Here is a 23,742-nt window from a genome sequence, read left to right as displayed (position 1 = left end):
AATCCACGACTGCATGTCCTGCTGGAGCTGGTGAGAGCTACTTGCACTCACTGCTTTAGCAAATTGATCCCCATGGTTGCTGCGGAAGGAGGCTGAAAAGAATGGATGGCACTGCAAGCTTTTTATGAAAATGCAGGGAACTAGAGTTAATGAATCTTGGATGAGCTCCTGGTCTGCCCAGCCCTTGGTCTGGCAATGGAGGGAGTTGGTTGGGAAGGATCTGATTAACATCTTGGTGGAAATGACAGTCCCTAGAATGCAGAAGGTCATATCATATCCGTCTGTGCTTACGTCTGGGAGAGGCCACTGTCGCAGAGCTGAGATCTCTCTAGATTAGATCTGCAGGGGTTTTTTAGCCAGAACAGAAGTATTTTGGGGATTTACATGTTTTCTATATCTGGCATCTTGCTCTGATGAACTACCAATTGCACAATTGCAATCGAACTTAAAGTGTAGTAAAAAAAAATGGGCTGTGTGCTGGGATATGGTGAAAATACTCTCTCTGTGATGGCAAAGATTTGAAATTGTGCAGCGCGTTATGCCTTCTCACGCAGAAGCTAGCAAAGAATAAACCAATCAGACTGTTTAAGGTGGGTGCATGGAAAAAATTGGAAAACCTGAAATTAATGCCTTCTTTGAGAGTCTCCTCATCCTGTAGCCGGATTAATGAATGAAACCCTTTGCCCTAGATGTACAAGAGATTAATGCTGCTTGATTCTCATTTAAAGGCCAGTGGAGTTCGGCTAAGGAAACTTTAAGTATGTGCTCAAGGTGCCTGAGAAGTAGCATAGCCAGAACTGAGCCCCAGGGTCCTGCCGCCACATTCTGTAGCAGTGCCCCCTCCTTCACTGCGCAACAAATCCCTCCTGGTGTCGGACATCCCTGTGGGCTGGCTGCAAGGAATAGAGAGTTACAGGATTTGCGCTTTCTCATTACCAGCTGCCTCTTGCTGAAGGAGACGCCAGAAGTGATTAAAAGCAGTGATTTACTCAGGAGCTGTGTGGGACTCACCCCAGGGAAGGAGCTACTGGCCAAGCTGAGGCTTCAGTGCAGAAAGGAAAATTCCCAAGGCAGTATCTTTCCAGAGGCTCAAAGTGAGTATGGAGAGGAAGGCCATGCACCCAAAGGATGGCTGAGACACTGGATGGGATTGTCTTTTGGCATTCCTCCAGACTCAAGGCTGCTGCAAGCTGCGATGTCTTCAGTAGCTAAGCTATTCCTCAGAGCCTGTGGCAGAATAAATCACTAGCTTTTTTTTCTTTGCTGTGATAATACTAGAGGCAGGGCAGCTTAATGGATAGACTGCTGGGTTACCGTGCAAGAGGCTTCAGAGGAGTCTGCCTTCATCAGGGTGGTTTTTTGCTCATCTCTGAAATGGAGATACTGATATCTGCTCAGTGAAATGCCATGAGACCTGCTACTGAAAGGCACTATGTAAGATCGTGTTTCTGATACTACCATGGAGAAAATGTTCCTGGGACACCAAACAGTTCTCAAGTGGTTTTCCAAAGCCCTGCCACACCACATGCATCTTCCAGCTGCAGGGACCTCCCACCTTCTCACTCCATGAAGTGGATGACCCAGCCTCAGCCCCAGGAAAGTGGACTTGGTAAACCTTCAGATTTTTCTGTTTCCAGGATTTTTTCATTATTCACAGGTTTTGAACAGTGAGCTTGAGTTATGCCTCAGCCAGGTAGCTGTGGCATTGGGTGTCTGAGGGACTAGCTAGCACACCTTGTTTGTTAGGGGCATAAAAAAAGACGCTCGGAATAGATCACTTATACCCTTGGGAGTCAAACAGCGCTGACTGGTGTGTTAGAAACTGAGCTCACGTTCCTTTGTACACCTATTTTGGCTCTCCTTTTCTTGATTTGTTTTTTCAGAACACTCTATTGCTGACTTTACTTACCTATGTGAACAGTAAAACTAGCTATTGTTTTAACTTGGGACTGTCTCTAAGAAGTGGGCAGCATTCTTAAAATGCTTTAAATTGCTATAAAGGGGAAAAAAAGGCCAAGCAGGAAGGGCAGAGCATAAAAACATCTCAGGGACTGAACAAGTTCCCATGGGTTCAGATTGCCTGGGGCACCTGGATGTCCATTTTCTGTCTTGAACTTACTGAAACCAGTACTACCAGTCATCTGAGTCAGTGCACAGTACCCTATCCCATTCAATCAAGGACAACTTAGAACTGGAGGGATAATAGCTGGAAAGGAATTTTAGAGGTCACTTAGCCCGTCTTCTTGCTGACAGCCTGAGTAGTTAAATTATTTCTGATTTTCCATACAATATATAGCCTTCGCTGGTATTCACTTACTGTTAATCAGTGCTGTGTTCCAAAAGACCACAAGTCTTATTCTGGAACTGACTTCCAATTTTTTGCTGTGGTTTTGTGATACTCTCATCTTGAGAGACTAGAAAGTAATTTAGATTTGTAGTTATATTTTGTTTGTGCTGGGTTTTCTTCATTTCCTGCCTCAGCTGATCAGCCCTTTCTTTCCTTGTGTTTTGCTTGAACATTCCCTCCAATAAAGAGAAAAATCCTAATTTTTCCATGTTATGGAAAACATAACACGTTTATGTTTTCTTAAAAAGTTGTTTGGAAATAAAAGCCCTTCCTGATGTGTTTGGTTTGTTTGTTTCTTTTTTCCCCCCTATCTTCCAACAGAAGTTACAAGATTACCAAGTAAAGCTTTTTATTCTCCCCAACAACTATTTTCCCTTCAGCTTTTCTTCTCTATTGCATTGTCTGGCCTGTAGTGCTAATACTTCTTTTCTGCTTGTTTTTCACAGTGCTTGCCCAGAGTCTCATACTGCTAGCTTTGCCGTGCTGTGCTTTGTACTTATCTATGGTACATCATCTTATAATATGACTAACACTCCCTGGATCCTGGCCATATATTCTACATTCTGGATTTAAATCCTTACCATTTATCTTTACTTGAATATATCTTGTGTGAATAACCCACTCTTTTGTAACCATAATTAAAGTTTTGCTTCAGTCCTCCTTTTACACACCACTTACAATTTACCATGATCTTTTTATGACCTGTTTGTGCTGTTCTTCCTTTCACTGCAGGCTGTGCATCCCTTGTTGCTCTATCAAATGACTCAACACCCGTAGGAATTTATTCCTCATTTCGTTTTGGAATTTGATCTGAGATCAGCTTAGGCTGCTCACTATTGCACATATAAGTGGCCATTGCTGTGCATTACTCTTCACTGTGAAGTTCAGATGTCTCTCAGTGTTTCCCTAGTACATCTTTCTAGTTCTCCTTCCCAGTTCCCTTGGGTCAATCTTTGTTCAGCGAACAGCAGAGTTCATTAGGAGCTGCATAGCTGTTTGTAGTAACACTGTAATTTTGTGTGTTGAGGTGATGATGAGAGATACAGAGCCACAAAGCATGTGGGACTGGAATTTCAGTGCAATGAAGAAAGGAAGGATGCAGGTGGCTTCGTGGCCATGATGGGTGGTGATGGAGACCTCATTTTGCTCTACTGCTGAAGGCACAGATTTTTACTGTGGGCCATTTCTGTGTCTTCAGAAAATATCTGGGGTTTTTCCCTGCGGAGGAGATGCCTCTCCAAAGAGAGTCACAGCTGTTTAGAGTAGGTTATGGGGGAAAGCAGAAAGGAATAAACAGCAGAAATGCAGTAGAAAAAATGCTGATCCTTGTTCAGGCAGCGCATGGTTTTGAGGTGAAAAAGAGTCTGCAATAATGGCATGTTGATGTTAAATTTGCATTCCTGAACATGCAAAGATCCAGGAACTGAACCTAGTCTGTCAAAACGTCAAAAGGTGGTGAAACCTTGTGTCTTCTCACAACCTTGACTACTGAAAGATGTGTATAGTTAAGGCCAGCTCTGTGGCTGGTGTACAGCATCAAAAATCTGGATTTATGGCCGGCTGTAGAGTGTGTGTAGTTACAGGTCCAGTCCCTGTTCTGATCCAGAAGCAGTAATTTTATCAAAAGATAGTGTAGCTGCAGCACAAAGTGATTGATCATGAATGTCCATGAAGCCTGGCGTGCAGCCTTAGAGGCTGTATTCAAGGAGAAAGGCAGATTCCCTATGACATTTGGGAGCTGAGCAGAGATGACTTCACATCACAAATAAATGAAAGTTTAACTATTTTACTGGTGACCAAAGGACTGCTGTTGTGAAGTGAAACATTAACAACAGGGTGAGCACGAGCAGGATTGCTCAACGAAGTTCATCTTCATGCACAACAGAACTGGGGTTGTCCAATGCACAGGAAGCAGCAGGCATGGTAGAGAGGGACAGCATGCTGCAGGTCGCAAAGGAAGCCCAAGCTGGTGAGAGAATGTTTTAAAGATTTCTTCTTGCTAGTCATAGAAGAAACTGTAGGCAAAAAGGCACCAGAAGTGACAAGATGTTTCTCTGGCTGTTATAGATTGACTAGTTATCAGGTGATAAGCTTTTAAATATATATTAGGTACTTGATATTGTTAGTGGTATTAATCTAAATACCTTTACAATTTTGAGTCTGTAAGAGCTGGTGAATAGAGCAGATATGCAGGTCTTAAGACTTCCGGCATATTTTCCTGGTGATTCAAGTGATTTAATACATAATTTTCTTAAATTACTTTGAAGTTTGAGAGAAGTCTCCAGGCAATGGAAACCAGTCTTGATCTGTCTAAATCAGTTTAAGCCATGCTTTTTCCTGCAATCAAAGAATTGGAGAAAATAAGCCAGAAGATACCTGGAGAGGTTATCTTGTCCATCCAGGGCCAGGTCATTAAGCCCAAAGTGTTGCTGGCACACATTCGTCTAGCTTCTTATAACCTTATCTTGGAAAGAAAGAAAGAGGAGAGAAATACAGATATGGTAAAAGGGCTATAAAAATATGACCAATGTATATGAATTCAGGCTAAGTCTCATTATTAAGATACCAGCATGGCTGAGCTGAAAATCAAGAAGGGAATTGTAGGACAAGATGAATGCAGATAAAAATGAAGAGATCAGTTGAGTATAAACAGATTAATGTGCACGGCACTGCAGCAGGAAGCCGTGAGAATCTGAGGATTGTAAATGCAAAGGGAAAATGCAGATTGTCTTCCTGTGGATTTGGGAACCAGAAAAAATTAAATGATGAGCTGAAAGTTACAGAAAAATTTATTCAAGAGAACTTCTGGCTATGCAAGGCATCTGGTAGCTGAATATTAAATTTAAGCATGAATCATCCTGCAGATTCCTCACTTGCATAATGAATAACTCAGAAAAGCGGAAATTTTACAGAAACCAGTCCTTGCTTTCGTGCTTACCAGTTGAAGTTATTTATCATGTGATTTTCATAGAAATTCAGGAGGGCACCTCATCTGTCTGCCTGCTTTGGAACAGGACTTGATATTTAGCCAGTCCCTAATAAATTCTTATATAACAGGCATCAGGGATTGCCTGGACCCTGCAGCGTCAGCCACACCATCCCTGTTCCAGTGCTGACCTATCCTTGCGGAAAGGGAATTTGACCAAAAGCAGCCCCAGTTCAGAAACTGACTTTCTGAAGATGAAGTCAGTTGTTTTTCTCATCTTATTCTTGATGAAAATGGGGAATAGTTGGTCTCTGTGGCTGCTTTTCCTGGTAATGAGTAGGGGTAGAATTTGGTATTCTTCTTCCCTGAACTTCATCTTTTGCATTCCAGAGCCACAAAGTGGTTTCTCCCATTTAGCAATGTCATTTTGAATTCGTGCCCTGTTGTTGTGGTTTAAGCCCAGACAATAACTCAGAACCACACAGCCATTTGCTCACCTTCCCCCTCTCTCCCACTCCGGGTGGGATGGGGAGGAGAATTGAAAGAATGTAAATCCCATGGGTTGAGATAAGAACAACCCAATAACTAAAGTATACTACAAAACTACTACTAATAACAATAAGGGAAATAACAAGGGAGAGAGTATAAAACTAAAAAGGGAAAGGAAAAAACCCAACAAATACAAGCAATGCACAATACAATTGCTCACCTCCCACTGACCGATACCCATCCTGACCCGAGCACTGATCTGGGCCTTTCAGGTGACTCTCCCCAGTTTATATACTGGGCATGACGTTCTGTGGTATGGAATACCCCTTTGGCTAGCTTGGGTCAGGTGTCCCGTCTCTGCTTCCTCCCGGCTTCCTATGCCCCTCCTTACTGGCAGAGCACGAGAGACTGAAATCCAGGACACCTGTTCTCCTCCAGGCTTCTCCATCCTGGTTTTTTGGACACAAACATGAGCAGCATGTTGGCTGTGCTGATGTTCTCTTTGCTTATGGAATAGCTGAGGACCTATGTGTTTCATGTCCTCTAATCTGGTGGAAAATCATTGATGGCTACTCTAAGAGGGATTTCCCAGTTGCCCACGATATGGGTGTTTCAACTGGACCCTCTTTGTGAGATGTTAGAGGCAGTAGAGTTATGATGTATCACATCTGCTTTAGCTGTTATGCCATTCACCCTGTTGCCAAAGAATAAGACAGTCTGGTTTGAGAGCATTTTTTCCAATCCAAAATGGCTGTTTTGTAATCTTTATTCTCCTTTTGGTGTTTAGAAGGGATTATCTGATCAAGTATCTCTCAGGCTATGGAGGAACACACCTAGGTTGTCCTAACCTGCCGTTTTAAAGTCAGTGGTGATGCTTGTCGTGCTTCTACCCTTCACAAGGGAAGTAGTTCTATGCTACATTTGGCACTTGAAGGTGAACTTCATCAGGCTCTAGTGATTTGAGCACATTTAAGGTATCCAAATATTCTTCAATCAGTTTTTGTCTCATTTTACCCATATTCCTACAGGTTCATTTTAATGGTGTAATATATCTTGTTGCAATTTAGTTTTTTATAGTCAAGTCAAACAAAAAGGTCACTTTCCTGTTTTCTCTGGATGAGCTTTTGGTTTTGTTTTCTAGTTTAAATAACAGACTTTCATTTTCCTTCCTCTATCTCCTATATTGACAGCATTTCTAACACCTTTTCTTATTGCCTTTTGTGTCCCCCCGCTAGCTGTAATTCATTTTGTGCCCTGGCTTTGCAGCTTCTATCACTCCATGCTTGATCTTTTTGTTTATACCTGTTTTCAGAAATGCCACCTTATTCCCATTTGTGGAACAATTCCTTCCTGATTTTCAGTTCAGCCACACAGGTCTCTTTCTGTCGAAGGAGATAGAAGGAAACCTAGAAGAAGGAGATACAAATTAATTCAGAATGAATCTGAGGTGCTTGCAAATTTATTCTCCTGAACTTGTTTGCTATGAGTTACCATTTATTACCAGACATCTGAATTCTTTTTCTCCCTTTCTGTCTAAGATGTCCTTCTGGAAGCTAACGGCCTAAATGGCTCTGCAGTGTATTTGACATGTAATGTGCTAATCCCACTGAGTGATACGTTTTTTTTTCATGCTAGTGTTTAAAAAAAAATATCCTTCAGTTTGTGTGTATACACACACAAGAAATACAGCTGCAGGATGCTGAAAAATATTAAGGCACCACATTGCAGCAGCGTGGAAGCCCTGCGCAGGGATGGTGAAACCTTTTCTGGCTTCCTTTTGTATTACTCCTGTAACAACTTTGCTGGTGTGTTTGCTCTTCTTGCCTGTGCATGCCAGAACACCGCAGGTTTCTACTGGCAGTTGGCTAGAGATTGTTGGGGTAGTAACAGATACCACCAGAAGGCTCAGAAATATTCCTGCTGCCTCTAGCAAAGGGTCAGACTTGCAAGACACAAGGGTACGTGATAACCTGGTGTGTACGACGCAGGACTAAAATGCACAAGTCCTCCTCTTTGTGCTGCCTGCAATGTTGAGTATACTTTTGAGTCACTTTGCCTGTGAAATGGGCTTAACAAACCCTAGCTCCCTGGAGACTGTTTGTGGCACCTGAGAAGTGACCCAGGTGAAAAGCAAGGCTGTGCAGGTGTGCAAATCTCTGGGAAGTCTGAAGATGAGGAGCTGGTCTGTGGCATTACGGGGAAGGTACCAAACTATTGCTTTGCCACTGCTGTAGAATAAAGACGAAATAAGAAGTAGGTAGACCTTCCTGACCTCATCTGAACTTTGGGTTTCATGTTTAGCTGCCCAGCTGGTCCCATGCTTAGTTGTACAGTTAGCAGGAGTGAAACAGGATCCTTAGGAATTTTCAGAGGAAGCAATGCCAGAGCACATGAGGGAATGTGGAGAGTAATTATGCTTCCTCTGTGCACTCTGTCATATCCAAGTGTTCTCTATGTCTTGTTAGCAATAACTGAAGCCAGATTAAGGATCTATGGTGTGAGCAAAGGCCTCTTTTCTGGTTTGCCAGCTGCAGACCTGGTTTCTGTGGTACCCAAGCACTAGCAGCAACTCAGTAGTGGAGCTGGGGATGAGCTTATGGAGACTCCTTGTACTTTTGCTGACAAGAGAAGGGAGAAATATTTAGGAAAATTCTTCGAACATTTGCCTTTTAAAGAAGCCAAATGTGGGAATGAGGGGAAGAAAAAAAAACCTCATGCACTGCACCAAGAATACTGCAGAACCACAGCCACAGAGGATCGTTTATGGGAAGGTTAGGAATTTTGCTCCTTAATTGTAAATTGCAGCTGGCACTGGAAGAATACTGATGAAGAGCTCCTCTATTGCCATGGGAAGGACATGGAAGGAGGGACAACAGCATACCTGCAGGCAGCTGAGTCCATAGAGCTGCAGGGAGAATCCAGGGTCTCTCAACACAGCACAGGATGCATTTGCCACATAAGGAGTGCCAAGATGGCCTTTTGGATCATAGGATCTGCCTGTGCCCTCCATATTAAACTGTCCCATCAGAAAAGGCAAGACTATTCTAGGGAATTGATGCAGGAATGAACCCTGGGTCACTTAACTCCTGGGATAGCAAAGAAATGATTTAACACAGCGCACGTGTCCGTGACATCCAGTGTCTGAGCTCTTGGCGTGATGAGCATTTTAGTTGTTATGACCTGGGATGAATGTGTGGCTTTTCAGGAGAATGAGATCCCTGCAGAATAAGCCTGTCATTACCGCATTGGGAGGGAGAAGCATGCTCTGCTCCTAAATCCGCAGGCGGTGGATGTATCTGGGACCTGGGATTTTTATTCAGCTCACATCTGTTCAGCGTACAGTGCTGGGCTGTGCTGGTGCACGTATGATAGCTGGGGGCATGCCAAATGAAAGGGAGGTCTGTGCCATGAAGTGCTGACAGCCCCAACCTGTGAATGATTGCGGCTGTGTTTCCTGACTCTTGTTGAACTCTGGAGTTGCCTTTCCTGGTAGCATTTCCCTCCTCTTTCTGTCCTGGCTGCACAAATGTGCTCAATTAGGGTTAACTCAAACTGAATCAAACTTCATGCCTGAGGTTGGAAATCTTCCCAGTCAACTCACCACAGCCACATAGCATGGTGGGAGACAAGGCGAGAGGGGAGATGAATGCTTTTCAGAGAAACGAATCCAAGGAAACTTTGTTCACTTTTATTTCTGCAGGAGATGATCCCCCCAAAGGAGATTTCCCTGTTCAGAAGAAATCCCCGGTGAGTGTTACAGTTGGTTTCCTTTGCTTTCTGCTCAGCTTGCTCTAAACATTGCAAGATCTCTCTGTTCTTTCCTCTGTTGTGCTCTGGCTAGAGACAAACACCCTTTCTTGCAGAGGGTTGAAATAAGCATTAACAACTCAAGGCAAAATCCCTCTACTAACCTGATTAAGTTTAGAAAGTGCAGCTTAAAGGGAAAGACAAACTGTCTGAATGTTTGGTGAAGAGTGTAAGGGTTTTGATTGCTGCCTTTCTCCCTGAACACTACTTTCCTTTTTTTCCCTTCCTTGTGGGAAGGGACGTACTTCTCTGAAGTGGAGGGGGATGTTGGATGTGGGAGGGAGTTGATCTGTGCATTTGCTTCACTTGATGAAACCCATCAGGGAAGGGTACCCAGATGCTGCAAAGCAGAAGAAAGGACAGGGGCTGAGGGCAGGCCACTGATGTGTGTTACAGAGCCCAGCTGTAGTGCCAGAGCCTCAGGTTTACATCTTTGGCTCTGATTTAAAGCCATATTCAGGTGAATATTTAGTTGCCTTGCAGCTTTGATGTTTGTGCATCTGTTCAGGCTAATTTTGGTTGAGTGCTTGACCCCTGAAAACTGTACACTGTATTGACTTCAGGGAGAACAGGGATTGTATTGCACCTGCTTTGACTTGCAGGACAATATGGTAATACTTGTTCTTAAAGCTCACAGTCATGTCGTTAGCAAGCCAACTATTTAATTTGCAATTTTAAGTACTGTGCAGATATTAACTATTAAATATCCAGAGCTCCTGGGAAATATTAATCTCTGTCCCATTTTGCAGCTAGTCAGCAAGGAGAGGTCTCCTGTAGCTGGCACTTTAAATGACTTTTCTTTTTTCCAAAGACACAGACTATCAACTTCCACAGTATCTTTAAGAGGTCCATAATCCTGCAGATCTGCAGATCCCAGGCTTACCGTGGCGGCTAAGCAGAGCAGACTATCTGTGCGCTCATGAATCCAGGCTTAGCCTCTTTGCTTTTGCTGGGGCCCTCTGCTGAGCAAGGTCCTCCTCCGTGAAAGCAAGCAAGCTGCATCTGGCTCTCTGCATGGACGAAAGCTGCCCACTTTTGGATGTCCAGGCAGGCCACAGGCAGGTCAGTGGTACAGCGGAGAGAATACGTGAGGGTTTCTGCGTGTGCTAATGCCATCTGGTGACATACAAGCCAGATGGAAGTACCCCTGCTTGTAAGTCATTGCTCTGTGTTTGTAAGCACTAACTCAGGGCCCTTTCTCAGGGCCCTGGGGAGGTTTAGCTGGGAAGTCACAATCTCCAACTCTTCTTTCCCTGCTTGCTCCTGCTCATCTGTAGAAGGTGCCCATCCCAGAGCAGGAGTGGCTGAAATGAGTCAGTGCCAGGCTTTCTGTCACTGCAGGTCACAGCGTAGCTTGTGATACCTTGAACTGATGCAGCTAAATCCAGCAGGTCTGGTGCATCAGTGCAGAGGGGTGAGTTCAGGCAATAGGGTTCCCGACACCTGGCCAGGGTGTCATCTGGGTCTGAACAGTCATGCTCTGCATCTCTATCAAATGTTATTAAATCTAATGAGTGCTGATAGCGAGGTCTGTGAAAGAGGGGAAGAAAATTATCCGTTACACAATTTTACTTCCAGGTTGAGAAAATGTCTCCAAGCAGGGAACATAAATTGCATCTTATATATTTTCTTCTTTATTACTAAAAACTTGTAGAAACCTATTCTGTGTGCATCTACAGCTTATATATGCTGCCATTTTTAGCCTAGTCTAAAGCAGGAGGCCTCAGTGCAGTTTCCAAGGCAGCCCACTCTGTCTTACAAACCATATGCTGAGCATGATGGTTTCAGAGTAAATAATAAGTGAAATGGATAATTACATGTTTACTATAGTATAGAAAAGAGGCCAAGGATTTCTTAATAAAAAAGCAGCCTATAAATAGCGTGAGAAAAAATATATAAAAAAGGACAAAAATGTTTGTCTTCAGAGATGCTGGGTTAAGTAATGGAAAGTGGTCTTGGGTTTCTTTTTTGTGGACAGCCAGTCTTTTCTCTTTTGTTGCTCTTGTATAATGTTGACCAAGACAGCATCGTTAAGCTAGACTCTTCTAAACTTCATGCCATTGCTTTGGGAATCCAAATAAGCTCAGGTCTCTTGGTGGTGAAATAAACCTGAATAAACACATCTATTTTCGTATCTGTATTTGCACTTGGGACTGTGGGAAGAAATACAGGAATTCATTATTTCCGACATGAGGCACAGAAATACATGTGAAAAGTTCATCTCACTTTGCTGGGCCATACCATGGCTGTTTAAAACCATAAATATGAACGCAGCAGTTAATATCACATTCCTCCCCATCCTTCGCCAAGTGCACAGCCAGCCCACTAATTGGCAGAGGCTGGGCAGTGCTGTGAAAACTTGCCTTCCCTGTTGCGAGGCAGTGGAGCAAAGCAGTTGGAAGCTGCTTAGCTTGGACCACAGTGGGGTAGCAAGAGGGACAGAGGCCCGTGCAAGGTCATGCCAAGACTCATCTTTTTAAATGTCTTGTATTTCACTTGGAAATTGCTGATTTTAGCTGGAGCAAAGTCAGATTCAATGAAAGAGTGGCCACGCTCAGATAGGTTTGACAGTCCCATCACTGTTTTGTTTAGTTTTGATTAATAAATTGAATTATCCATAGCTATGCCAGCGTTCTTGGAATATGAAATGGATGCCATGCCTGAGGGGGTGCAGGATACAGGACTGACACTCTGCTTCAGTGAACACAATGGCACAGTTCAGTGCAAGTAAGGTGCAGAGATTGAGGGCAGTTGTCGCATGGGAGGGAGCAGCTTCACACAAAAGCAGACAACAGCTACCTGGGATCTACTAACTGCTGAGGCAAGGTCTGGTACTAAGAGAGGGAGCAGTTTTGAGGTGAGGAAGTAGCTTTGTGTGAAGTGTAAGAGAAAAGGCATCTGAAGGTGTTTTTGCATTTCCGTGGGTTTTTACATTGCAGCGGAGAGGTGGTAGGACCCACTTCCACTGGAGCTCCTGGAGCTACGAGCGTGATAGGCTGCTGACAGCCCATGAATCTGCATGGTGGTCCTTACTGGGTCCATGCTGGGCACGCTGATTCACTGGGGAACCTTAATCAAAGCAAGGGAGGTGTGGGGTCCCCTCTGTCTTTCGACTCTAACCCACAGGTCAGTGGAGCAGCAGTGGGCACCTGGTTTCTGGGCTGGACTCTTCTCTGTCCAGGCACTGTGGAGATATATTGCTGGGGTGAAGGCCTTCATAGAGCTGATATGTTCTTGTTTGTCTCCTGCAGAAACTCTGTGGCTCCAACTACCCCCTAAGCATTGCCTTCATCGTGGTGAATGAGTTCTGCGAGCGCTTCTCCTACTATGGCATGAGAGGTATAGGGCCTGTGTCTGGGAAGTCTTCCCTGTCCTTCGTTTTAGCACACATTTGTCTGGTGTTCCCAGGGCTGTGTTGTATATGGTCTCAGCTGTCTTTCAAAGTAAATTGGCATTTTGGGATTCAGGTATGAATAGTGTGCCTAACATTGATGCTACATCTGCTGTGAGCAGAATTTCAGACTAGAGAGCTCCAAGTGTACCTTCCAATCAAAATTTTTATATGATTCTCTGTATCAGATCTGGTTTTCCAGAGTGTGACATCCTTCATAGCTGCGTGCAACCAGCATGTTTGGGAATTGAATCGTGCAGGCACCTAATTTTCAAATAGAAAATGAGCATAAACAGAACTACAGGTTATGGTAAGATAAGCTAGAAAAAACATTTTCCAGCTAAACATGAATATTTAGAAGAAAAGAATGCCTGATACTCATATATCTCAGTTTAGCTTTTCCTATGTCAGAGGTTATGAGGAACAGGTCTTGAAAGCACAGACCTTTTCGCAACAGTGCTCATAGCTAATAGACAAATCAGTGGTTTTCTTGCCACCGTGGTCCTGCTTAGCTGCAAGAGATACACATTAATTACCTGATGTGATTTGCTTGTTTCCTTTTAGCTGTCCTGACACTATATTTCTTAAGCTTCTTCCACTGGGATGAGAATCTCTCCACCGCTGTGTACCATGCCTTTTCCGCGCTATGCTATTTCACACCTGTCATTGGAGCCATCATGGCAGACTCGTGGTTGGGGAAGTACAAGTAAGTGAAGACACCTCTGTAATTCATACAGCATACATCTACACCATGCAGCCTGTGCCAAGGGCAGTGCTGTGTGTACTCCCAGTTTTGAGCTAGCTCAGAGTGCAGCAGAAACACACTTGTGAAGGTCAGCTCCTTTCTTAACAGATAAACAGGTGATCTGTTTGCTCATGCTGTTTTGTGGTCCTCTTTCACCCAAGGGCCAGTAGGTAACAAAATTGAAACAAATTAAATGTCACAGGCACACTTCTCCACTGTCCTTCCCTACCCATCTCGAGGAAGCTGAGGTGTAGGGTGATTAACCTACAGCTTGCAAAGATCTGCTTCTGAGAAGGATTCAAAGATGATGAGAAAGCAGTGTCATCCTCTAGATCTCGCAGCTTCAGATGAAATGTCACTACCTATGCTATACTTACGCTTTCACAGCATAGGAAATGTGTGAGCACACCCATTTAATGCCAGAGAAACCTGGTTTCACTCAAATAATGTCTTTCTGCACATAACCAGGTAAACTCTCCCTGGGTAAGTTAGGCATTCTTCCTTTCCACTGATAAGTTGTGGGGCCATCATCTGCCCCAGAGTGGTGGTGAGCAGCTGGATATAGGACTTTCTTCGTTTGGCACTGTTTGTTTATTGTCTGAGGAGTCTTGGCTGTCAGAGTGATGAAGTGCAGCTGAACCCTTCTCTCAAGGACTAAGTACATCTGGGAGAAGAGTTTCAACAGGAAAAAAAAAACCAGCTGCCATATGCCTTTCCAGCAGGAAGTTCTTACGGAGATATCAATATTCTTTTTTCTTTGTGCTCAATTTTAGATATTCTCTTGTCCTTTTGAATGAAAAAAATCACTCCGAAATAAGAGTGGAGGTTTACTAACTTTTTTACTCAAGGTCACCTAGCAATGTTAATTGGTATTTGAGGATGTCAATCTTGCGGCATAATGTTGTGAGAAGAGAAATCCTTTTGCAGGCTTCTGTGTGTTAGGCAAGACTTTCTCTGGAGTAATCACTATGACTTGATGGGAGGTGGCTTTTACTGTATTAGCTGGACCTGAGCCAATATTGGGGACAGAATAACAGATTAAAGGCACTTTTAGAAATGATCTGATGTGGCTGTAAATTTGCTGTGGGTTTGGATGTGTTGAGGATGACTTCCATGCTTAAAGCTCATAGGACTACTTCTAGTGCCTCTGTCCATATAAGTCCATCCATTCCCCTTGTGTGCAGATGACATGCATGTCATCTGCATGTAAATATTAGATATCTCTCAATCCTGAAGGTGGTGAAGGAATAGAATACTTTCAAGAGCCTGATCCTCCTAGTCAGATTTCTGTTTCTCCCTCAACAAGACACGGGAGGCAGGGAGATGTGCTCAGTCCTTTAGAGGTACTTGGGATCTAAACCAAACTCGTAATGGGGAAACCAGGCTCCTAATTGAGATGTTAGTCAGGTGGGTTGAATGTGGGCAACAGTCCCTATAGACGCCTTCCAGTCAAGGGATTCCCTTAGGCACCGCTGCAATGCCAGCTATTAGTAATCTGGAAACTGCGTTGAAGTGTTCAAGGCCAGGTTAGATGGGGCTTTGATCAACTGGGTCTGGTGGAAGGTGTCCCTGTCCCTGGCAGGGGGTTGGAACTAGGTGATCTTTAAAGTCCTTTCCAACCCAAACCATTCTATGATTAGGAGCCTTCCATGCATGGCAAGACTGGAATGTTTTTAGTTTATTCTGCTGATTAATCTATGCAAAGAAAGCAGGGGGTGTCCCTCCTTAATCTGAACCAGTTTGCCTGTCTGTTTTTTCTAGTGCACTCAGTGCTGACACAAAAGTTATAGCTGCCTGCTATACCAGTAGTATGAAAAACCTGTTCCTTGTGTGTCTGCCAAACAGACCTGCCATGTTAGGAAGCACAGGCACACTGTTCTTGAATTGCGCATCACCCAGCAACTTCAGTCATTGCTGTTTCCTTTCCTCACAGGACGATCATCTACCTCTCCATTGTGTATGTTGTTGGCCATCTGATAAAGTCAGTCGGTGCAATTCCATCCCTAGGCAACCAGGTGGTTCATGTGTAAGTAACTTGAGCTGCAGGAGATTGTGATGGTAGCTGGTTTACCCAGGACTGTAATTTGTTTCACCTCCATTGGGCCTGCAGTCTGGGGGCTGTGCAGGAGTTGTTTCAATCAGGGAAGGGTTTGAGATGTCTGAGGGTGGATCTAGAATGTGAATGCACCAGGATGAGTTGGAAACCACCACAGACTCTAAGCCCTTTGATACAGGCACCTCTGATCACCGCACTTTGCTATACCATGCTCCTGGAGTTTGGTCTCCTCCATCCAACTGCCTGCACCAGACTCATTCTTCTCTCATTTCTTCATCAGCATAGCTGCCCAGCTCAGCAATGACTTCTGTATGAATGGGAACACAAAACCAAAGATACGTTTTCTGATGTGACAGAGGAAGGGTCTGTCTCTTCCACAGGGTACAACCATTCTTGCCCTCTAGATTCTGAACTAATAGGCTTGTCAGAGTAGCTCCACAGCTGACATCTCTGAAACCACCAGTCTTGTTTTGTCTAGGTGGTCATAGCTCTAAAAATACGCAAGTGCAGGCAGGAGCACAGCTCATTTCCAGAACAGTCTCCTTTTGTCCCAGACTTGTTCAGTCCTGACACTCCTGTTCTCTACAGATGTAATCTGTTAGGCCAACAATGGTACTTTGAGGAGCAGTGGGAAGTAGAAAACACCCAAGAATGAGCCTAATTCGGTTTGTCTGCACTTACCCAGGCTGGAAGGCTATAGGAAAGGGCTTTGGGTTTTTGGTTTGGTTTTTTTTTTCTTTTTTTTCTTTTTCTCAGTTGATCTCTGCAATCTTTTGTTCTCATGTGAGCAAAAAATAAACCCATGGATCTTTGATCTTTAGTATGTCCATTGGGCCTCAGAACAGCAGGAAACTGGCAAAACCAGTTTGGTTAATTGACTTGTACTGAATGCAGAAATGAGGATAATTAATTTGATTGTTTTGCACTTAGCTGGCTCATCACTGCACATGTGCAAAAGGAAATGATACTAAGGGAACCATGGTTGGGTGACACTAAAATGCTCTCATAAGCACTGGAAAGGTTCTGCAATGGTGATATTTTTGTTCTTACATGAAGGATCCTGTCTATGGTTGGTTTGTTTTTGATCGCCCTTGGAACAGGAGGAATCAAGCCCTGTGTCTCTGCATTTGGTGGGGACCAGTTTGAAGAGGAACATGTAAGATTTCTTTTCTTTCCTAAAATCTTCAGTGTCTGCTTACGTCATGAGGATGTTTACATGATGAAATCCTGTTGTCTTAGGATAAAGGCCAGTTTGTTAGGAAAAGCTGTGGTAAGATGTGAGGTAGGAGGGTTTGCATAAGACTTGAGAGAATCGGGGTGCTTTAGGAAAGGAAAATGACAGCAGAACAGGACTGATATTGGGGAAGGGTAGGTCATAATTGCATCAAATCATCTAAATGTTAATTGGATGTCAAGAGTAGTTGGAAAATTCCATGTAATGTATCACAGAACTGTAGCCATTTCTGAGCCATCTTAACAGGGGTGACTATAATGCACTGCAACGGTATACAGCACATGAAAGAAAAAAATTTTATTACCAGCCTATGCTTCCTTGGGAATTCTTCCTCAAATCAGACGTAGTCTGTGTCTTAAATATTGTTCAGAAAGAACTGTAGGGAATTCCAGTCTTTTGAAAGTAGTGCTGGTACCAAATCTACCCAGAATGTTTTCTAAATATTCCAGAATGGAAAGTTCTGAACAGTTGGGAAAATGTTTCTTTTTAGCTTTGTTTGTGCTCTGCATCTGTGAATTGTAGTCCAGTTGCTTTGTCTTCACATTCTCTATCCTGAGTGCTTAGCCCCTCACCTGCACTAATCTCAAACTCCCATTATATGCAGCACAGTGGCTCAACCAGGGATAAAGTAGGGCTTAAAGAAATTAAGCAGGTCATGAAATGCTAATCCTCAGGCAAAATGCTAAATTTTCAAACTGACCTGAAATAAAACACTTAGATTTATGTTGATCTAACACACAAATAAAAAGTCCGTGTTCTCAATGATAGTATTCAAATCAGCAACTTCCATGCATGGCATAAATCCTCAAATATGTGGAATGCCACTGCTAAAAGAGAGAAAATAAGCGTTGAGGTCTGTGATGAGTAGGCTTAAATTCAAGGAGCACTATATAGGACTGACAGTAGGAAAAATTTTCCAGAAATATATCTAGAGAAGTACTGGTGTGAGAGATGGCAGTTCCTGTCAGTGGAGGCATGGGAGAAGGACATTAGACTATGGTCTGTCAAGAAAGGCACTGGTAGAACTGGAGAAAGGATAGTCCCTTGGTCTTGGACAAAGGATGGGAACTCTGTAGGGCAGTTTGCTGTTTGTCTTTTGCAATGCCCAAGCACATAGTCAGCATTTAATGAATGAATAATATAGACTGGAATCTTTATTTTATAAGTTTGGGAAGATTTGTGCTTTCTACACGTTAACTGTTGGTTCACGGTTACTAAGGAGTAGCAAAACACAGGATGTTTCATAGTCACTTGTTCAAAGATCCTTCTGCAGGCATGTCCATCCTGTGTTGGACCCAGTGCTTTAGAGGGAAGAAGAGAAGAGGGAGCAGCAATCATCTGGTGGTTGCCAGCCTCCTCAGTTGGCACAAATCTGACCAAAAGCAGTCTGGCAGTACAACACACATGCTCTGGGAATACACTGTGTGCACACTAGCATGTGGGCATCCCAGCCTGCAGTACCAGTAGCTGTCCCAAAAGGATTCTAATAGGTGTTGCAGCAGCATTTTCAGAAGTGCTGCTTCTATGAATATTAATGATTAGTAATGTTTATCCAGCATCTTTCAATTACCACCTAATTACAGTATGATAATATGTACCACTTATCTTCAGAGTGTTTTACAGACTTCAGTTAATGGATCTCAGCACCCTAGTCAGGCATACACATATTATTATCCTAAACTTATAATCACAACTGAGTTACAGAGCAAAACCTGAATTCCCAGTGTTTGCGCAGGCCTGTACCCTTTCTCGAGCATTCAGACTACACGTCTCCATCAAATTTATCAAATACTAAGGCTCAAACATTCACCTGCATATTGCCTTCAAGGAAAAAAAAAAGTAATTTGGAGAAAGGAAACTGTAAAATGCCTTCTAATAAGGGCAATGCATTCTGCTGCATTGGTTCTTTTCAATAGAAAGTCTTGTATTTTACTGTTTTGAAGTGAGTTGGTCTTTCGGAAGAAGAAAATGGTTTATGCTATGTGATAGGAAATTTAAGTCTTCAAAATTGGAATAAGAAATCTTGATCATGTAAGGAATGAAAGCTTTGGGCCTAACCAGAATATTTCTCCCCTCTGGAGTGGTGTTTGAGAGGACTTATGTTTTTCATCTTCCACTCCAGTAGGATGAAATAAGTTTTGAAAATTCCCAATGAAATGAAGCATTTGATTTCCCTCCTAGTTTTCAGGACACCAGTAAAACTCAGCTGAGCCCTTAAGTGTACAGGCTTAGTTGTTCCATCTGGAAATGAGCGATGTGGTAGTTCTGTATATAAAATGAATAAATAAATTGTCCCTGCTGTTCCCTTGTAGAGACAAATTTATGTTTTGAGGCAAATGCGCACCATTGGTCCGGTTTTCTTTTAAGTACTTTAGGATTCTAATAGTCTTGGATCTGCCACTTTGAGAGCAGTATTACAACAAACAGTGATGGAGACTGATTCAGCAGGAGGTCAGATAGGGAAAGTAGATTTATCTGTGGGAGATTTCCAAGCATCTTTGTCTATGGGATTAGGAGTCCAAGCTAAAAATGCCTGAACAAAATGATATTCATGATATGTTATATGACTTAGAAGGCTGCTGTGCATATTAATTAAGGACCAAAGCCGCTTTCAGGCAGTGTAATATGGTGTTTAAGGTACTAAATAGATTTCTCTTTGTTTCCTTATTTTCTGGTTGCCAAGGAGATCGGGATTATTGTGTACACTACTTTTTCTCAAATTAGCTAATCCAAATCATGTTGTTAATATAAATCTGCTTCAAAGATTAAGAAAATAGGGACAGAATTCCTTTTTTTTTTTTTTTTTTTTTTTCCAATCAGAGTAATTTTCAAGCTGCTGGATCATAGTTTTTGTACTCACTTCTGATTTTCTCTGACCATTTCTTTTTTCCATCACTTAAATTTAAAAATATGTGAAATAAGATGCTCCAAATTCTTTATGTATCACTTCCCTTTTCTCTTATCAGCACATTATTTTGGGTAATTATTGCTCTAAGCTTTATGTTGAGATCTTTATGTTGAGATCTGCATGCTTGAGTTTTTCTCAGGTCTCAGAAATTCTGAGTTGTTCAGATACAAAAGGTTAGCGATAGGCATTGCTAGAACCTAGAGAATTTGACTAGAAGAGGGCAGGACTTTGAGGACTCTATTGCACCACCCATGCCAAGCCATGGCAGGACTACTGTGGGAGTGGGAGAGGTTTGCTGAGGCTGTTCATTTCTCTAGATTTCCTTATGATGACAAGTACCTTATCACAAAGGTAGAATGAAGAAGGAAATACACTTTTACTAGCTTAGCAGTAGAAAGCTTCAGGTAAAACAAAAGCACTGAAATGGAGCATAGAAGACAGTAAGACCCAGTGCTGTTTACTGTTAACTATAGGAACATTCCATAGAGATGATTATTATAAGGCTTCCAAATCCTTTAATATGGGATAAATCATTAGAGTAATGTAAGGGTTAGATTGCTTGGGACATGCTAGGCAATAAAATTGTGAAAAAGCCAGAAGTTCAACTTGATGGGGTCTTCATAACTGGGCAAGGCAAAGAGCCCTTAATCCAAGTGAGGGGACCCCCAGACTCCTTGGTGGGTAGCAGTGGGAGGTGATGTGCCTCTGACCCTCACCTTCCCAGTACCCACTTCACAAGGCAACACAAAGCCTCCCAAGCCCTCCCACCTGCCCACCTTGCCCACAGTGATTCCCTGTGCTAAGAGGCTTCTTGCCATATGAAGTAGCAATATTTCCTGTTGGCTGCTCCATCAGTTATGGAATGTTTTGTTACACTTTTGGATCCCAGGCTTCATTCCTTAAGAGCCGTCCTTTTTTAGCTGCCTGCAATTCTTCACATTTTCTCCTGTTTTCTAGCCTTGTGAATATTATTGTCTCAGGGAACAGAAGGAAGCAGAACATATTAGAAGGAGAGGGGACAGAAACATGCCCTTGAGGAGCTTCCTCACATTCTGCTATGCTGAAGCTTCATATTCTAATGATGCTCAGGTCATAGAGACATGGCTCAAGGTGCCCTAAGGAGCTCTGTGCCCGAAACCAAGCCATGCCCCAAGCAATTTGCCCACTACCTTTTACAAGACCTGGTGCCAGCTTGGAGGGAAGCCTAAATACTTATGGAGTATACTGGCTGCCTGGGTTTGAGCTGTTCTTAAGTGCTGTTTTTACCAACTCAAGTGTCCCATAGCTCGTGATACAGATGAGCATGGGATAGGTCAGGTAGCCTGTTCTTTCTCCTTTCTGCTGGCCCATCCAGGCACAGGGAGGAGGTTTAGCTCTGTGTATGTGAATGTGACTGTGTATGCCTATCTCCGCCACAAGCAAGGAGAGACTGCTCTCAGTTGAACACCTTCACACATTACTCCTGCAAAAAGGACCAAACTCTGCATCAAGTTCTTGATTCCTTCCATATTATGAATTATGCAGAAAGCAAGCAGATCAAGAATCTTTTGACTGTATGAACTATAATATGTTACAATATCAGTTAAATTCTGAACTCTTGAAGTTCATACCTCCATGAGGCTCTTGAATTTGCTCCTGTAGATTTAATTTATCATATTATTTTGAGATTGACTGGCATCAGCTTGATAATCTCCTACCTGATGGATAACTCTCATTTGCTGGCATTCTCTCATCTATGCTGTCATTACAGCTCCTCAAAATACACAGGTTTCTTTTTCTATTCCTACATGGGGGGGAGATCTCAGACATGGGAAGAAATTATGAACTTGTCAAACCGTGCCAAATTGGATTGAATTAGGTGACAGAGGATCTAAATCATGCTACTCATTCTGAATAAGTAAATGCTCTCCACTCCTTCCAATCTCACCATGCTCTTGGAGCAGTGGCTGGCTTTTCCTCTGAAATGCCAAAAAGCCCCAAAGCACTTCTTGAGTAACATGAGCTGATTTGTGTAAGCATTTACCATCACCTGAACACAAGCTTGTTTGCTTAACATTTTATGCACTGTGTGTCAATGTTTACCCAGCTTTCCTAACAAGAGAATTGACAGTATTCACTTTGCAAGCCCAATGCTGTGCATTAGCTGTGACATTGATATTGTCTTCTTGTTTTAGACCTCGGAGAGAAGCAAGTTTTTTTCCATCTTCTATTTATCCATTAATGCTGGAAGTTTGATCTCCACGTTTGTAACTCCTGTGTTAAGAGGTCAGTGTTGATTTAGAATAAGACAATAAATTAGCTGCCCTCTGACTACTCTGCTGTGCATAGTTTTAGGCTTTTATGACAACTGAGTGGCAGAAATTATATTATCTATAGAGTGGTCAGTGCATTGCATTTACGCCTTGTTAATCCTGCTGTAGCAATGTAACAGATTTATAGTACTAGGAGACAAGTCACAGAAACTGTATTTCTGGTTGTATTTGAAGCCATCCTGAACTGCAGAATTAAAATACAAAAGGTACAAGGAGCTATATGGTGATCTAATCCTCCCCATTGCCAGTGAAGGATTATTTCCCCATCTTGCCTACAGGTAACCTATAGATAAGAATTGATCTCTGCTGTCCTATGCAGGTGTCAGGGCCAAAAACTTAGCAGGGCTGGTTTTTAAGTCCTACCTTCTCCCTCACACAGGGTGCTGGTGACTTCTGGAGGGCTTTGTCCTGGCACACAGGCATGTCTGTGTGGGTCTGCTTGCAAGATTGCAGCCCTGAGCAACTAGCCTTGAAGACAAAGCAGAGACCTATGCCCCATTTAAGACCTACTTTATATTCTAGCCAGCTTGCACAACGCTTTTTAGTCCCCAAGTCTTGCTGCACTTACTTCATTGTATTGCAGTGCCTAGAAGCCAAGGGGATCGGCACACTCTAGATACAGACACAGAGGTAGAGCAGCAGGCCGTAGGTGATGGGGATAGGGACAGGGACAAGGTAGCATTCACATTTAGTAGTCATTTTTTTCATTTCATCCTGTGGCATCCAGGAAGCTTTCTTTGTTTAGGGCGATTGTTTTAACAGGCTGATCATTTCATGAGGCTGTGGGCAATCGTGCTTTTCTCATATTTACACCATGTGTACAGGCAAAGACAAATGTTGTATCATAGAATGGTTAGGGCTGGAAAGGACCTAAAGATCACCTGGTTCCAACCCCCTTGCCATGGGCAGGGATGCCTCACACTAGACCATGTTGCCCAAGGCTCTGTCCAACCTGGCCTTGAACACTGCCAGGGATTTACCACTCTTTTGGGCTACCTGTTCCAGTGCCTCACCACCGTCACAGTAAAGAACAACTTCCTTACATCTAGCCTGAACTTTCCCTGTTTAAGTTTGAACCCATTCCCCCTTGTCCTGTCACTACAGTCCCTGATGAAGAGTCCCTCCCCAGCATCCTTACAGGCCCCCTTCACATACTGGAAGGCTGCTATGAGGTCTCCATGCAGCCTTCTCTTCTCCAAGCTGAACAGCCCCAACTTTCTCAGCCTGTCTTCATATCTCTTGGTCTTTCTCTAATTGGTGTCCCCAAGTTAGCATTCTGTTGGAAAGGAGCTTTTGCTCAATGTAGTCAGTGGGCAGATGAAAATCCAGTCCCCTTTAAACATCAAAACCTGTGCCAGAATAGCCCAGCAATAAACTAGTTGCAACATGGAAATGAGGTGGAGAGGATGTGGAAAGAGTAAAATTTTTGCTAAGTGTGAAAGCTTTTCTTGGAAGAGCAAGAAATGCAGTTTTGTAGACATTGGCAGAAATGTGGAATATATACTTTAAGGTGGAGAAGTCCAACTC

The 23,742-nt window shown here is 43.1% G+C and overlaps 1 protein-coding gene across 9 annotated transcripts in view; it reads left to right on the top strand.

Moving 5' to 3' along the window:
- Positions 1-9,193: 9,193 nt before the first annotated feature.
- The window catches only part of SLC15A2 (solute carrier family 15 member 2), a 39,540-nt gene continuing 24,991 nt past the window's right edge, over positions 9,194-23,742 (top strand). For 2 of the 9 annotated variants that reach the window (XM_030488381.1, XM_030488378.1), the window contains exons 1-8: positions 9,263-9,380; positions 9,463-9,509; positions 10,381-10,631; positions 12,821-12,908; positions 13,525-13,666; positions 15,639-15,731; positions 16,818-16,917; positions 22,078-22,168. In XM_030488381.1, the coding sequence (XP_030344241.1) occupies positions 10,584-10,631; positions 12,821-12,908; positions 13,525-13,666; positions 15,639-15,731; positions 16,818-16,917; positions 22,078-22,168 (562 nt within the window). In that variant the 5' untranslated portion in view covers positions 9,263-9,380; positions 9,463-9,509; positions 10,381-10,583. Of the gene's footprint in view, positions 9,510-10,380; positions 10,632-12,820; positions 12,909-13,524; positions 13,667-15,638; positions 15,732-16,817; positions 16,918-22,077; positions 22,169-23,742 lie in introns of all 9 variants that reach the window. The other 7 variants (XR_003991680.1, XM_030488383.1, XM_030488380.1 and 4 more) reach the window with 6 other exon arrangements.

This window comes from Strigops habroptila, chromosome 5 (genome assembly GCF_004027225.2).
Source record: "Strigops habroptila isolate Jane chromosome 5, bStrHab1.2.pri, whole genome shotgun sequence".
Taxonomy (NCBI): domain Eukaryota; kingdom Metazoa; phylum Chordata; class Aves; order Psittaciformes; family Psittacidae; genus Strigops; species Strigops habroptila.
The sequence above is the reverse complement of the archived record's forward strand: the minus strand, read 5'-3'. Positions and strand labels throughout refer to the sequence as shown.